The sequence below is a fragment of the Dunckerocampus dactyliophorus genome, chromosome 1, assembly GCF_027744805.1.
Source record: "Dunckerocampus dactyliophorus isolate RoL2022-P2 chromosome 1, RoL_Ddac_1.1, whole genome shotgun sequence".
NCBI classification, from domain to species: Eukaryota; Metazoa; Chordata; class Actinopteri; order Syngnathiformes; family Syngnathidae; genus Dunckerocampus; species Dunckerocampus dactyliophorus.
In genome coordinates this window covers 31,699,074-31,712,405 of record NC_072819.1, presented here as the reverse complement: position 1 = coordinate 31,712,405, position 13,332 = coordinate 31,699,074, and the positions used below count along the sequence as shown (strand labels likewise).

At 40.8% G+C, this 13,332-nt stretch overlaps 1 protein-coding gene across 3 annotated transcripts in view; it reads right to left on the bottom strand.

Annotated features, from left to right (window-relative positions):
- The window catches only part of znf385a (zinc finger protein 385A), an 82,477-nt gene that overhangs the window by 25,846 nt on the left and 43,299 nt on the right, over positions 1-13,332 (bottom strand). For 2 of the 3 annotated variants that reach the window (XM_054777112.1, XM_054777133.1), the window contains exon 3: positions 3,645-3,755. In XM_054777112.1, coding sequence (XP_054633087.1) covers positions 3,645-3,755 — 111 coding nt within the window. Of the gene's footprint in view, positions 1-3,644; positions 3,756-7,515; positions 7,869-13,332 lie in introns of those variants that run through there. The other variant, XM_054777122.1, reaches the window with a different exon arrangement.

The window sequence follows — 13,332 nt, the reverse complement described above, 5'->3', positions numbered from 1 at the left end:
AGAAGTTTGATTATTAACATCATCTGTTTCAGTGACCGGTTGGAAAGAAAACTTGCAGTGTCTCGACCATTCGGAATGGCCTCGGAATGGACTACTGACTGTCACACTGCCTTTAAAACAATTATCGACAAGTGAACATCCACTCTCGTCCTTGCATTTGCAGACCCTCAGCTTCCATTTGTTTTGTACACCGATGCTAGTGGGGAGGATCTGGGTGTTGCTCTTTATCAGGAGCAGGACGGTTGGTTGAGAACCATAGCATATGCCTGCAGAGGGCTATCCAAAAGTGAGAAAAACTACTCGACCCACAAGTTGGAGTATTTGCCCTTGAAGTGGACGGTATGTGAAAAATTCCATGATTATCTTTATGGGTCTGAGTTTGTTATTCGTTGGATGCTGCAGGATATTGCTGGCTAGCAGCGTTGTCAATTTACAACTTCAGCATAAAGTACTGGGCGGGTCAAGCCAACAAAGACGCAGATGGTTTGTCTAAACGACCCCATGATCCTCCTAAAGAAGATGTTGCTTTTTTAAGGGAGAAGGAAAGGATTGAAAGTTTCAAAAAAACGTGTTTTTGAGGACGAGCAAGGTGACTTCTGCTATATATCAACGGCATAGTGGCGGTACCAATCTTGATAAATCAGACCATTGTATCCTTGTTGAGTCAGTGTCCGGGCAAGGGAAAACGTGGTCCAATGGCTTGTTTCATCACAGGAGTCTATTGAGCCACTGTTTGTCTGGTTCCTCACCTAGGACCTGTTTTTCATGGTTGACCCTACCAGGAGCATAAAACCCCCCGACAACTTAGCTCCAAGGATCATCAGGACACGAAAACTCCTCCACCACGATAAGGTGGTAGCTCAGGGAGGAGCTTTTTTGTTCATACAAAAAGTTATATATCTTTGAGTTCGGCTCATGAAAAAATGGGAGCAAAAACAAAAGTGTTGCGTTTATATTTTAGTGGAGTGCATGTATACTGTATACTGACTATACTCATGGATTTAGTCCACAACCACAAGTACTGAGTACACATGTGAGTTTCTGGCATGCATTTTATAGCCATTGCAGTTCTTTTTGTGAGTCTGTCTGAACGGGGATTGTTTGACTGACAAAATGTCAATGTGTCAAAATTGCATAGAGCATGTAATTATATCCTAAGAATATCCTGAGAATGGACTGATAGCCCAGTAAGCTGAAAAACGGATAAAGGCTGGAGCACATAATGTATTAATTATGCAGAGGATTCAAATAACACATTGTAATATGACAGCATAGCTTCAGCTGCTGACACAAAATCATGGACAAACAAGGACAATAAACGACAGAGGGAACAAGAGAAAGGGGTCGCAGTGAAGGAAAAAGGAGGAAAATAAATGGATCCTTATCAGCCTAATTCTGCTGCAGTTGCTCAGACGTTGGTCAATGCAGCGAAACGGAGCCCATGACGTCACTAATGCAGCAGAGCCAAGGTTATTGTGCATAGACTACCGTTTAGCACCTCATACCCCCACAAAACAGTGGCTTATAAACCCAATAAATCCTCCCTCGACCTCTCCTTCCCTCCTACCCAAGATGCACTGGGGCTGTCATCGTCAGACACTAATCCATGCCCTTGACGAATGCATCCTATGATAAGTAGTGGCAGGCAATTTTTAGGCGCTTCCATTCTGGAAATAATGCACGACGATAGTGAATGAGAGACTGGCTGGAAGTGAAAGATGCTGAGGGAGAGAAAGGCGGCAAAGACGGAGAAAGATCAAACGAGGCCCACAATTAGACCAGTACTTTCATTGTAAGATTACATCATATGCCTCTGCATTGCTTTTGGACCAACCAATCCCTTCAATGGCACCTAAGACAACAGCCGCAAAATAATGGAGAACTGTGAAAGACACGTATGCTGTCATATTTCTATAGTAATATGCTGGACAGTGTTTTAACTCCAGCCAAGCTCAGTAGGATGCACAGACACTAGTCTGCCACAGCTTTGACATCGCTGACATACTGCAGCGAGTGCTTGTGTTGTTGACAATGACACTGAAAGTGACAGTGACAGCAGAGAGGGGCTGCGGCTCCTTGTAGTGCAGGACTGAGCATGCTCCAGCTTTCTCGCTTTCTCTTTCTCTCTCTCAGTGTCTTTCATGTGCACAAATACAAATGACATGGGTCACATCTTCAGTCCTTGCCTAATGATTTCTGGTAAGGACCTGACATCAGTCAGCGCCTTGTCTAGAAGGGCATATAATTATTCTTTAAGAGGTAAACAAACCTCTAAAGTTGAACTAAATCTGTTTGAGGATGCTGGTTGACCTCCAGTTTGTTGGAATGCATAATGTGTAAAATAAATTTAATATATCAACTCCAGAGTCAAACAGCTGTCATCATGGACTAAAGTATTCAGTCTTACAACAAAAAGGTTACCCCTGATTCCCAATGCTTTATCTTACCAAGACACTATGGATCCAACTTTGTGGTTTAGGTTCCAGCATGTGCCCAAGTGCACAAAACAAAGTCCATAAATGCACGAAGGCATGCTTAGACGGGTTTGATGTGGAACAATTTGAAAGCCTTGACCTCAACCCCATCAAACACCTATGGGTCAAGCTAGAACAGAGGTTGTGAGCCAACAGGCACTCCCTCAGGTCTAACATCAGTGACCTTTGACCTCACACATGTTCTGGAATGGACAAAAATTACGACGGGCACATTCCAAAATTCCAAAACCTTCTAAAAAGCCTTCAGAGAAGGGAGGAAGGGAGGAAACTCTATACAACTATATACAACTTTATATATATATATATATATATATATATATATATATATATATATATATATACTTTGTGCATATACTTTATGTATATAGTATATCCTCACTAAAGAGGAGTTTCAATGTTTTTAATCCCATAAACATCCTGGGATAAATGTAAACGGTTCAGTATGAAGATCTAAGCAGAGAAGTGTAGAAGAAGCAGGCTGAAGATTATAGCCTTGTAGCTGCTTCACCACATGGAAGCTATGATTGCAGACCAAGCAAGTATATTTAGCACGGGCCCTCTCTTAATGTGGTGCAAACTGTATATTTGAATAGAATTACTGTCTGAGCAACTAGACGTCACTGCACACATAACATTGGACATTGTCGTCTCCTGGCACGTAAAACGCTTCCATGTCATCAGTCATCTGTCTAAATGCAATTAGTCTTCTACTGACAACTCTAGGGACAGAATGATAAAACAACATGATAATGAAACAAAAAGGGGCAGTGGTTTATCATTCAACACATAGAAAATCACATTTCAACATGTTGAGGCTTGTAATAAAGCTTAGTTAATGTTGTTGCACCAGAAAAAATCTTGCTGTAAACAACTTGTTACTCTTCCTCGACCTCTGCCAGATCTTGCAGTTTTGTTCTACATTCTTTATTGTTGCTCTTCTGAGGCTACATGACTTTCAAACAAATTAAATTCCAAGGGGGTCACGAGTGCCAAAACAACGCTGACACATGTACCACACCCTCTCTGTGTCAATAATTCGCTCACTGGTGAGCAAACGGAGCAGATGTTCCACTTACCATTGCCCTCTAAAGACAATGTGCATGAAGTGTACACATTCATTGGCTGCAGAGGAATGGTGGTGTTTAGTACCTCTGAGTTGAAACGGATCTGGCAGACGTTACAGGAAATGATCGGCCGCTTGGTCTTGACCAGTGGAACTCCGAAGGTGTGGTTGATCACAGCCTTCTGCACTGGGTCCATCTGCCACAGGGAATAGTGGGAAAGGAAGGATGGGAAAGGGAGGAGAGAACCAACAGATATGTGAATTTTAATTATGAACTATTAACTATTCTCATCTCATCTCGTATGGGTCTTATGTTTAATGCATGCTTGACAGCCCCTAACGTAGCTAAACCTGCACAATCAAATGTAATGATAATAATTTTCATTAGAGTATAACTGCACTGTACATATGAGAAAATATATGAGAAACAGCACTCACTTCTGCTCTGCACCACTGCACATAATATCAAATGAATACCTCTCTGACTGTGTGCGTCAAATCAGGGTATTTTTATGTGTAAAGTAAAGCCCTTGCATTGACCCCAAATATATATGTACAGTATGTACTGTACAATATGTGGACAGTCAGTGTTTCAAGCAATGTGGTCATCAGTGCTGATGGCATGGTGCACCTGCTGCTTCCAAGCCAAAGCGGTGGGTGTCATCCTGCAGTACTCTCATAGTGTTGTGTGTTTCCAGCTGGTCCATTCATCAGCAGCATGCTGTTAAGCACCTCATATACATTTTACTGACTCAGGTTAGGCAGCTCTAATGTGTCATTGGATAAGCCCCCCCACCTTCTTTAGCTCTGTTCCAGACACCTTTGTTGGACTCTGTTCTTATATCTATTATTAAGCTTGAAGGTGAATTTATCGAGCCATCATTTGTTATTTCTCTGGATTTAGTAGCTGGTGTGGGTGTCCACCACAGGTCTTGCAGCTAAAGCAGGCCGTTCAAACAGTCAGATGATGTGGCACTGTTTGGGTAAGCAAGAGGAGGAAAACCAAAGTCATGGTGTGAAGAAGATGAATTTGGTGTTGTGTGTTTAAAAATTGAAAGAATGTTCCAGAGAATTCTCCAGATGTGATGCAAACCTGATGCTTTGGTGTGGTTCACAGACAAGGAATTACTCAATTTGGCCCAACACCAAACTTTCCCTTAAGCCATCCACACCCACAGCCACAGTCATCTATTATAAAAATATCCCTGAACCTTGGCCGGCAGTGACGCTGAAAGAAAGTGATAGAAAGGAGAATTTGTCTGATACTCCAGAAACAAAATATGACTTTCAGAGAAAAAGGTAAAAAGAGAAGAAACAGGGAGGAGGCCGGAGATGTTAAGGTAGGTGACAGCAAGACTCAAAAATGTACCCCCTGGATAAGCAGAAGAGATGAAAAAGATGAATCAGGATGTATGGACTGGACGGTGAATGTAACCAAGACCAGAGAATGAGAGCCAGTCTGGGCATCTATACGTCATACATTCTTATCTGATGTGGTTGTTTCCCATTACACATGACTAAGGCTATCCCTTTCTTCAGACACGGATTTAAGTGCACATATGAACGAGTGGATGCCTATTACGGTAGCATGAACTGCATGGACATGTCTAAGAATATGCATAGACTCTCATGTATTATACACAGAACAACACATTTTCCTGCAACCCTCCCAGCTGGTGTCAGATGATACCTCCAGTATTACAAACAGCATTGTGCAGGTGTGCGTTACAGGCTGTGACCCACCATTGCCTCTCTGGAGAGCGTTTAACCATAGCTGAGGTAACTGTGCACATGAATTATGGGCTTCAGTCCAGTTCCCTGGGTGGAGGTCAGCTACGATTCGTCCAGTCGATTCAGCTGTTAAAAACACAGTGCAGCTGCCAAGAGGCCTTTTTGGAGGGGGCGCTCACACAACAACCGAATCAAAAGCTCTCGCACGCTTGGGCATATGAAAGTAGACATGCTGTGAGAATGTCACCAGGTTTGAGAAGGATTTAAGATCCAGAATCCTTGATGTTTACAAGGCCTACATCTATTATGATGATTTTACATAGTAGTCGTAAAACCTGTAATAGTCCTGTTGATAGTAGACCTCCATTAACGCATGCATGTCGACAACGCATGGTGTTCTGTTTGGTATTTTACTTTGTATACTATGTGCATTGCGCGCATAGCTTTGAGTATATTTCATTTTATTAGTATTTTGATAGTAAAAAGAACAGCAGTTTGATGTAACAAAGTGAAGCAAAGGTATGACAATTTTACAATATAATAATTATGTATACCATATTACACAACGATAGTGCTAGATAGCTGTAATGAACATGAAACAATGTTTAGAGATTTGTGTTTAGTGGAATGAACAGTGAAGGAACAATGCTGCTTGGCATTAAAGTTTATACAGTTGGAAAGCCTGTTGATTTGTAAGACACATGCATTAATGGGATGAATAGCACATTATGTGGAAAATCTTCACTGCTGATGCCAAGAAGTGGTTCTATTCTGGTGACTGCTGATTGTGGTGTGATGATGTAGTGCGGTATCTCATCCATCCATCCATCGTCTATGCCACTTATCCTCACTAGAGTTGCGGGGGTATGCTGGAGCCCCTCCCAGCTGATGGGGTACACCCTGGACTGGTCGCCAGTCAATCGCAGGGCACATTTAGACAAACAACCATTCACACTCACATTCATACCTATGGACAATTTAGAGTTGCCAAATAACCTAACATGCATGTTGTTGGAATGTAGGAGGAAACCGGAGTACCCGGAGGAAAACCCCCCACACACAGGGAGAACATGCAAACGCCACATAGAGTTGCCCAACAGATTCAAACCCAGATCTTCCAGATCTCCTGACTGTGTGGCCAAAATGCTAACCAGTATTAACCTGGTACAGTATCTCCATCAGTAGAAAAGGAGACTTGTCATCACTGAGGGCCATCCTATATCTCTACAGTCTGGAACTGAACTCTTCAATTCTCCAAGGTGTCAATGTTCACCCCCACAGGGTGGTGTTTATCTGAGACTGCATCCAGACTTTGGGAGTAGAAAGAACAGAGTGGCCTGCCAAAAGACTTGACCTCAACCCAAGTGAGCACTTGTGGGATCAGCCTGGGCGTGCTTTTCATGCTCGAGTGACCAACACAAACAGGTTGGCTGCTTGCGACGACTCCTGGTAGAGGAGTACAATGCCATCCTACAGCAGTGCCTGACCAAGGTGGTGAGCAGCATGAGGAGGAGATGCCAGGCTGTTGTGTATGGTTCATTCACATGCTATTGTTCATTGTTAGAGATAAGACTTGAATCATCCAATGCACCAAAGAAGAATGAGGGCAGTGAAGTAACACATTTAAATGCATGTTCTTTACATATGGCGCAAATGGGAAATGCATTTAAACATTCAAACCTTTTGATTTAGTACAAGTAGGGTATTAAAAATAAACTGAGAGCACACTGGCTGAAATGTACATTTCTTTCTACACAAACGTACCCTATAGTGCAAATTAACATGTGAGCATGTGTATTTGTGTATGTTTTCCAGAGCCACAAATGTCATGTAGCAGTATCTCTGAGGGTACCAATCCAGCAACAAGCCATCATTGTACCACAGAGGCATTGTGTATTTTAGTTTAAAGCAGCAACTATTTTTGACAAGTCTTTTTCATGCTCCAAAACTGACTTTGTGTCATTTCTTGTTTCCTTTCTTTCTCTTTTTGCAGCTGAATCCCCTGCAGTGTTTGATCACTTCTAGACAGCAAATTGTTTTGATCGTGCTGAACTTGAGCAATGAGGAATGCTCCCAGTGGCACCACTCTGGCACTTGCACTGAAGTGGATATAAAACAGCCTTTGAAGCACTAGTTGTGCTTGACTTGACGCCGGATTAAGACACAGTAAGGTGAAAGAATGGCAAAAAAAAAGCTCAAATCATTCCCAAGGAGGTGTGTACTCACCTTCTTCTCCTCAGGGTCTGTGGAAGCTTGGAGCTGCATTGTATCTCGAGTGTGTATGTTCCTGTTAGAGTTGAGCGTTTGGGTCTCAGCGTGGGTGAGACTGAGAGTGCGTGATGCACTTTCCTCTTTCATTCAACCTCCCGGTCGCTTGTCAAGGATGGATAAAAACCTAAAGCCCTAAAAATAGGACTTGCTGCTAGTGATGCATTGCCATCAACAGTGTATCTTGGTCTTTGAGATGTTGGGATGCTTTTCTCTAAACTCCCTGAAAATGTCAATATACCTTCTGAGTTTCCTCCTCCTCTTCCTCTCAGTTTTCCTTCACCATGCCCTAATGCTTCTCAGGGTGTCTGTCCGTCAATCTCTCTCCAGTGTCTCCTCCCCTTCTCTTTTTTCTCTCCCCTCCTTCTCATGCATAGTTTCTCTCTCTGGATGTGGTCATGGGATTATGAGTGGGTTCCACTTACCTCCCCTATGCTTGCCCCCTGTCAGCACGTTCAGCCATGAATCAAATAGAACCAATAAAATTATAACATCTGTAACGACCCTCTAACTTTTTCCTTTCTGTCTTCTAAGTATAAAGAAGTTAATGCAATATAAAACTAGCTTTACAAAAAATCACCCTCAGTCACTCAATTCAAGCTGGTTCGTCTGTTGCGGCTGCATGTCTCCAGGACACTTGTGTGTGTTTGAATGACAGGAAGAAAAGCTCCGGCTTACTTCGGGAGAAGTCGTTTGATGCCACCTGCTGGTTTGCATGTCTAAATCTCTACAGTAGATCCTGCATATAAGACTGTTTTCTAGGGAAAAAATACTGTGGTATAGCCAGGCCAAGATGACATGTCTGCTGGTCAGCAGCATAAGGGCGCATCTTGAACCTTCACAGGTTGCTTCTTTGGTATGTACTGTTTAAGTAATTTAGTCTCAACATTGACAGCTGTGTATCATTAGCATTTTCATGATGAAACTACATTTGATTAATTGCATGATTCATATTGTACTGAGTAGCCATGACAGAGGGTATAGCACGTTCCTATGTTCTATTTCCATATCTATGGTCATCATCACATTTTCTTCTTTTTGCCTTATCTGGGGCCAACAGAAAAAAGCCAAACAAAAATGAAAATCATCTTGATGGTAGATGTGCTGAAACCTCATCTTCTCCATTAAGTTACTCTTTAATACAATCTATTTCAATTATTCTGTTAAGATGTTTGTTCATGTTGGGATTCGCCTGATCAGATATTTCCTGACCTTTTAGCTAGCTAGCAAAAATGCACGTGCAGTCTATATTGGGACCAACAAATAATCCAGTCTCATCACTGTCCAAAGCCCCAGTGGTAAAGACAGGTAATCACATTACAGGACCATTAAAGCTGTATATATAGGTGACCTAGGAGAGGCCATTCCTCTGTTATGGGGTAATAAGCCTCAATGTGAATTTGGGTCTAATTAAGAAACCAACTCAGCGAGATCAATTACCAAGAGCGACTAAAAGAACGACTCACTGCTGGCTAAAAGCAGAAAGATCTTTCTTATTGTTATGACTGCTATAATAGCGAGTCTACAATGAAATATTTAACATGTACAGAAAGCACAAAGACACCAGGAGGTCTGAAACTAACCAGTGTTTCTTTTCCATTCATGCAGTCACAGGCAACACAGACAGTGTTAATTTTCCTGTTGAATTATTCTTTATTCTTCCACATAGTCGTTGGTGTAAACATTAGCAAGCTGTAAACACATACTCTCTGACTTGAAGTAGAACATTTTCTAGGACAGCTGGAGGCAAAGAATTCCTCCTTGTGAAAACATCACAGTATCACAGAGTGGTGTTTTTTTCATTGCATTTTCTAAACAGTTATACCGCGTGTGCCACACATTCTGACACGTTGCACTGCACCTCGGGGAGTTTTTTTTTACTTCACATTCTTTCTGCTTGAGTGAGTGTCATTCTTCTCTCCGTTATTCCAGTGCGAGCCATCAAAAGCTTAATCAAAATGATCACATTACTTGCTGGAAGGTCAAAAGTTTTTCCTTGCCTTTCCTGTGGCCCCCTCTCCTGGACACAGGGCTGTAAAACACTAAGCAGAATGATGGACTGGTACTTTTCAAATAACAGAATGGACTATAAATGGCTCCTCCTCTCAAATGAATGCGGACGACTGCTTTTAGCTTTTCGTGAAGTTGCTATGTCACACGTGATAATTTTTTCGTCAAAGACATTGCCTGGCCAAATATTTCATCTTTATCATATATTACAGTAGAAGTTACGTGGCTAGCTGTAAATCAATCCAATGTCCAAACATTTATTTTTGTCAGTTTTTCTCCACACAATTTGACCGGAGAGCGCTGGTATTGTCATCAGAAAAGAAAAAATGCATTAACGGAAAATAACCTCATAACATCCTAAAACCACAACTGACCAAATGAGCAAGTCTAGATCATAAGAATACCCCTACAAGCTTGCAGGGGAGGCTTGCGCCATCACATCATATTGCGTGGCCATAGCTCTGGAGTAGTGTCAATACCTTAGACCACATGACCTTTTTTGCATCACCCCCTAGTCACCTTTTAACCCTCAAAATAGACCCAGACGAAATTTTGAGTTAAGCTAATTTGTATTTCGTGATTTTTTTTAATTTATTTATTTTCTGTGCTGGAAATGACACAAACATGTGACATAATGTAGAAAGATGTGAAAAAATTCTTTACTGTGTTAAAAGGTGTTAACTACCGGTAATGTATTTTTTGTACTTTGTCCAAAATTATTCATACCTTTCCAACAAAACATATCCAATGTTCTAAGTTTATAGTTGATTAGAGTATTTTATATTGTTATAAAAGGTATCTGGATCTTTTAGAATGGTAATAAACATGGATGAGTTATTTTCAAAAACAATGAAAGCAGCAAATATTTTTCATTAATATTAGTGTCTTTTGACTTTTCATGTGTCATTTACTGCTAAAAGACACCAATTATATATTATATTCACTCCAAATATGGCTAGTGTATGAATCATTTTGGGTTTAACTGTAGCTATGGTTGATTTATTTTCAATTATATCTGCCAAACATTGTATGTGCTTTCCAATCATGATCATTCCATATGTTAATATTACATTACACACTGACTTACTAGTGCTTACTGCACTAGTTTCTGCAGTCTGCAATAATTTACCCAAATAATTTGATCTAAAACACAGTACTTTTTTTTTCCACTTTCATGGTATATTGTTTTAGAAATTCAGGGCTACCTGTGCATGGATTAGTTAAGGTTAAATAGCTCCTGCAGTAATAATACTTCAGAAGGCTCTTACAGATGAGCTTAGTTAAATCAAGGTGGCGACTGTTTTTTTGGCCTGGCACTGTTTATCAGGCTGATGCACGCCTGTTGTCCTTCCCGACTGGGAACAAATCTTAGTGGTTTACCATATTGATGAGTAATGTGTTGACGTTCTCTAATGAAGTTTGGAGGAGCAACATTATGCTGAATTGATGAAGTGCCGAAAGCCTCTACAGTCTGGTCTGAATTATGAAAATATTTTCAAGGCCTGAGGGGAAAAGAAAAGTCCCTCTCCGTCACAATAGATAGCAAATCAAACAAATGGTGCAGTTTGAAGTACACAGCTCTGGAGCTTCCTCTTCATTTATCCACTTTGACTTGGAGGATATTAACACGTTCTTACTGTATATACACTGACATATAGACACACAAGTCAATGGTGGGGGACATTAAGCAAATTAGAACACAGAAACATTAGCAATAATAAGAACAGCACCGGCCATAAAAGTGCTACTTAAGCAATTACACCAACACTTGCATGACAATTTCAATGCACAGTGGATTGAATAGCATGTGTACATTTGCTAACCAGCCAGCAGTCATCCATCCAGCAGTAAAGCCTCATACTTACTGAGGCAAATAAGGCACCCAAAGGCCTGTAGGACCAAAGGAGCAGATGCTCTCCCCAGAGCTCCCTCAAGATAAACACAGTTCTTCGCCACCAGATGATGATAAATCAAGAATGAGAGAACAACATTTTTGGACCAACAGAGGGGTGTACAGTCATCCCTCACTACATCACGGTTTGAACATCACGCCCTTACTCTATCGTGGTTGTGGTTAATTAATTACTAAATTATCACTGTTTCATGGTTGAATATGGTCTATTATTAGTGCTAGCAGCATATTAGCAGTGTAGACAGTGGCTGACAGCAGCTCCTGTGTGAATGTTCACTGCGTGTGCTCTCTGCTTGTTAATAAAGCGATTGAAGTGCATCATGAGTCTCTCAGCGGCTACACTGGTCTCTATGTGTTAGTAATGTTACATTGAGCCACCAGGAAATACGCTGTCAATCGGCTATGAAAGTGCTGTTGTTTCGCTGTGTAACTCATTCGGAGATGGCATCACCATTTGCTTAGAACCCGGTGGACGTGGGAGCAAGAATAATTCGGGCAGCATTACTACAGGAGTGGTTACTTCAAGATCACCCTGATCCAGTCGCATTCCCTGATTACATTCACTATGAGAGATATAGGCTTTCAGCTGAGGGAATATGCTAGATTTGCTCACTTTTTGGGCCGAGCATCAGGAGCAAAATGTAATACCAAATATTAATTAGGCCAATGTTAGCAGACAAATATGTCCTTGCGTGACTACTCAGCCCATTAGTCTTCTTATATGACAATATTTGCTGATGGAAAAGGCACTCTGAGGCTTCAATCAACTGCAATAAAACACTTCTTTATTCTAACAAAAACAAAAAAATTGTCACAAGGAAAAAAGTCGCCACCATACTTACACACACCATACTACACACACTGACACCAAGTGGTCACCGCCAGGTACAGCATTCTATAATGCAGTAAAAGCAGTAAAATCTGAAAACAATATACTGTAGATATATTTCAAAGATGAAAAAAAGACAGTTATTGCTCCAATTTACTAATTTTTAAAATGGATATGAGTGAATATGAATATGAATATTTTGCACTTCATGATATTTATTTATCATTTATTTATATATATATTTATAATATACATATATATATATATACATATTTATATATTTATCATATGCACTTTGTTATTTGTTTATTTGTATTATTTATCTGTATTAATGTCTCTTCTGTTGTTGTTGCTTAATTTATTGGTACATATGTTTCTTATGTTCTTATTCTTTTTCTTTTCTTTTCTTTCTTTTCTTGGGAGAATGAACAGAATAAGAATTTCATTGCATAGTATAACTGCCTGTTTTACTATGCATATGACGATAAAACTCTTGAATCTTGAATTTGCACAATGTTGAGCATTCATAAATGAAAACACTAGTAAGGTATAGTTAGTATAATAATCAGCATTAACTTGCACATTTACTCAGCATTATTCTGCCAGCCCAAAGTCAGCTGGGATAGGCTCCAGCATACCCGCGACCCTAGTGAGGATAAGCGGCATAGAAAATGCTTGGATGGATATTCTGCCCGCGGTACTCCCTCGCTCTATTGGTAGTGACCCATAATGAATTCCTCATCATCCTCCATATGAATTACTCGCGCATCTTGTATAAAATGTACAGGTTGGGAATGCTGTGTTTTTGTGCAAAACAACTCCCCCTTTTATGTGAATGTGCACTAGGCAAAAAGCCAAGAACCGGACTTGACAAAGTAAGTTGATAACCACTCTTGCAGTACTGTTTAACTTTGTTTGGGGAATTAGAGCTTCATCTAGAGCACAAAGCCTGGATTTGTTGAGCCACTTTCCCAGTATAGGCCCCAGGACACATCGACTGCACCCTTTTCCCTGCAAAGTCAAT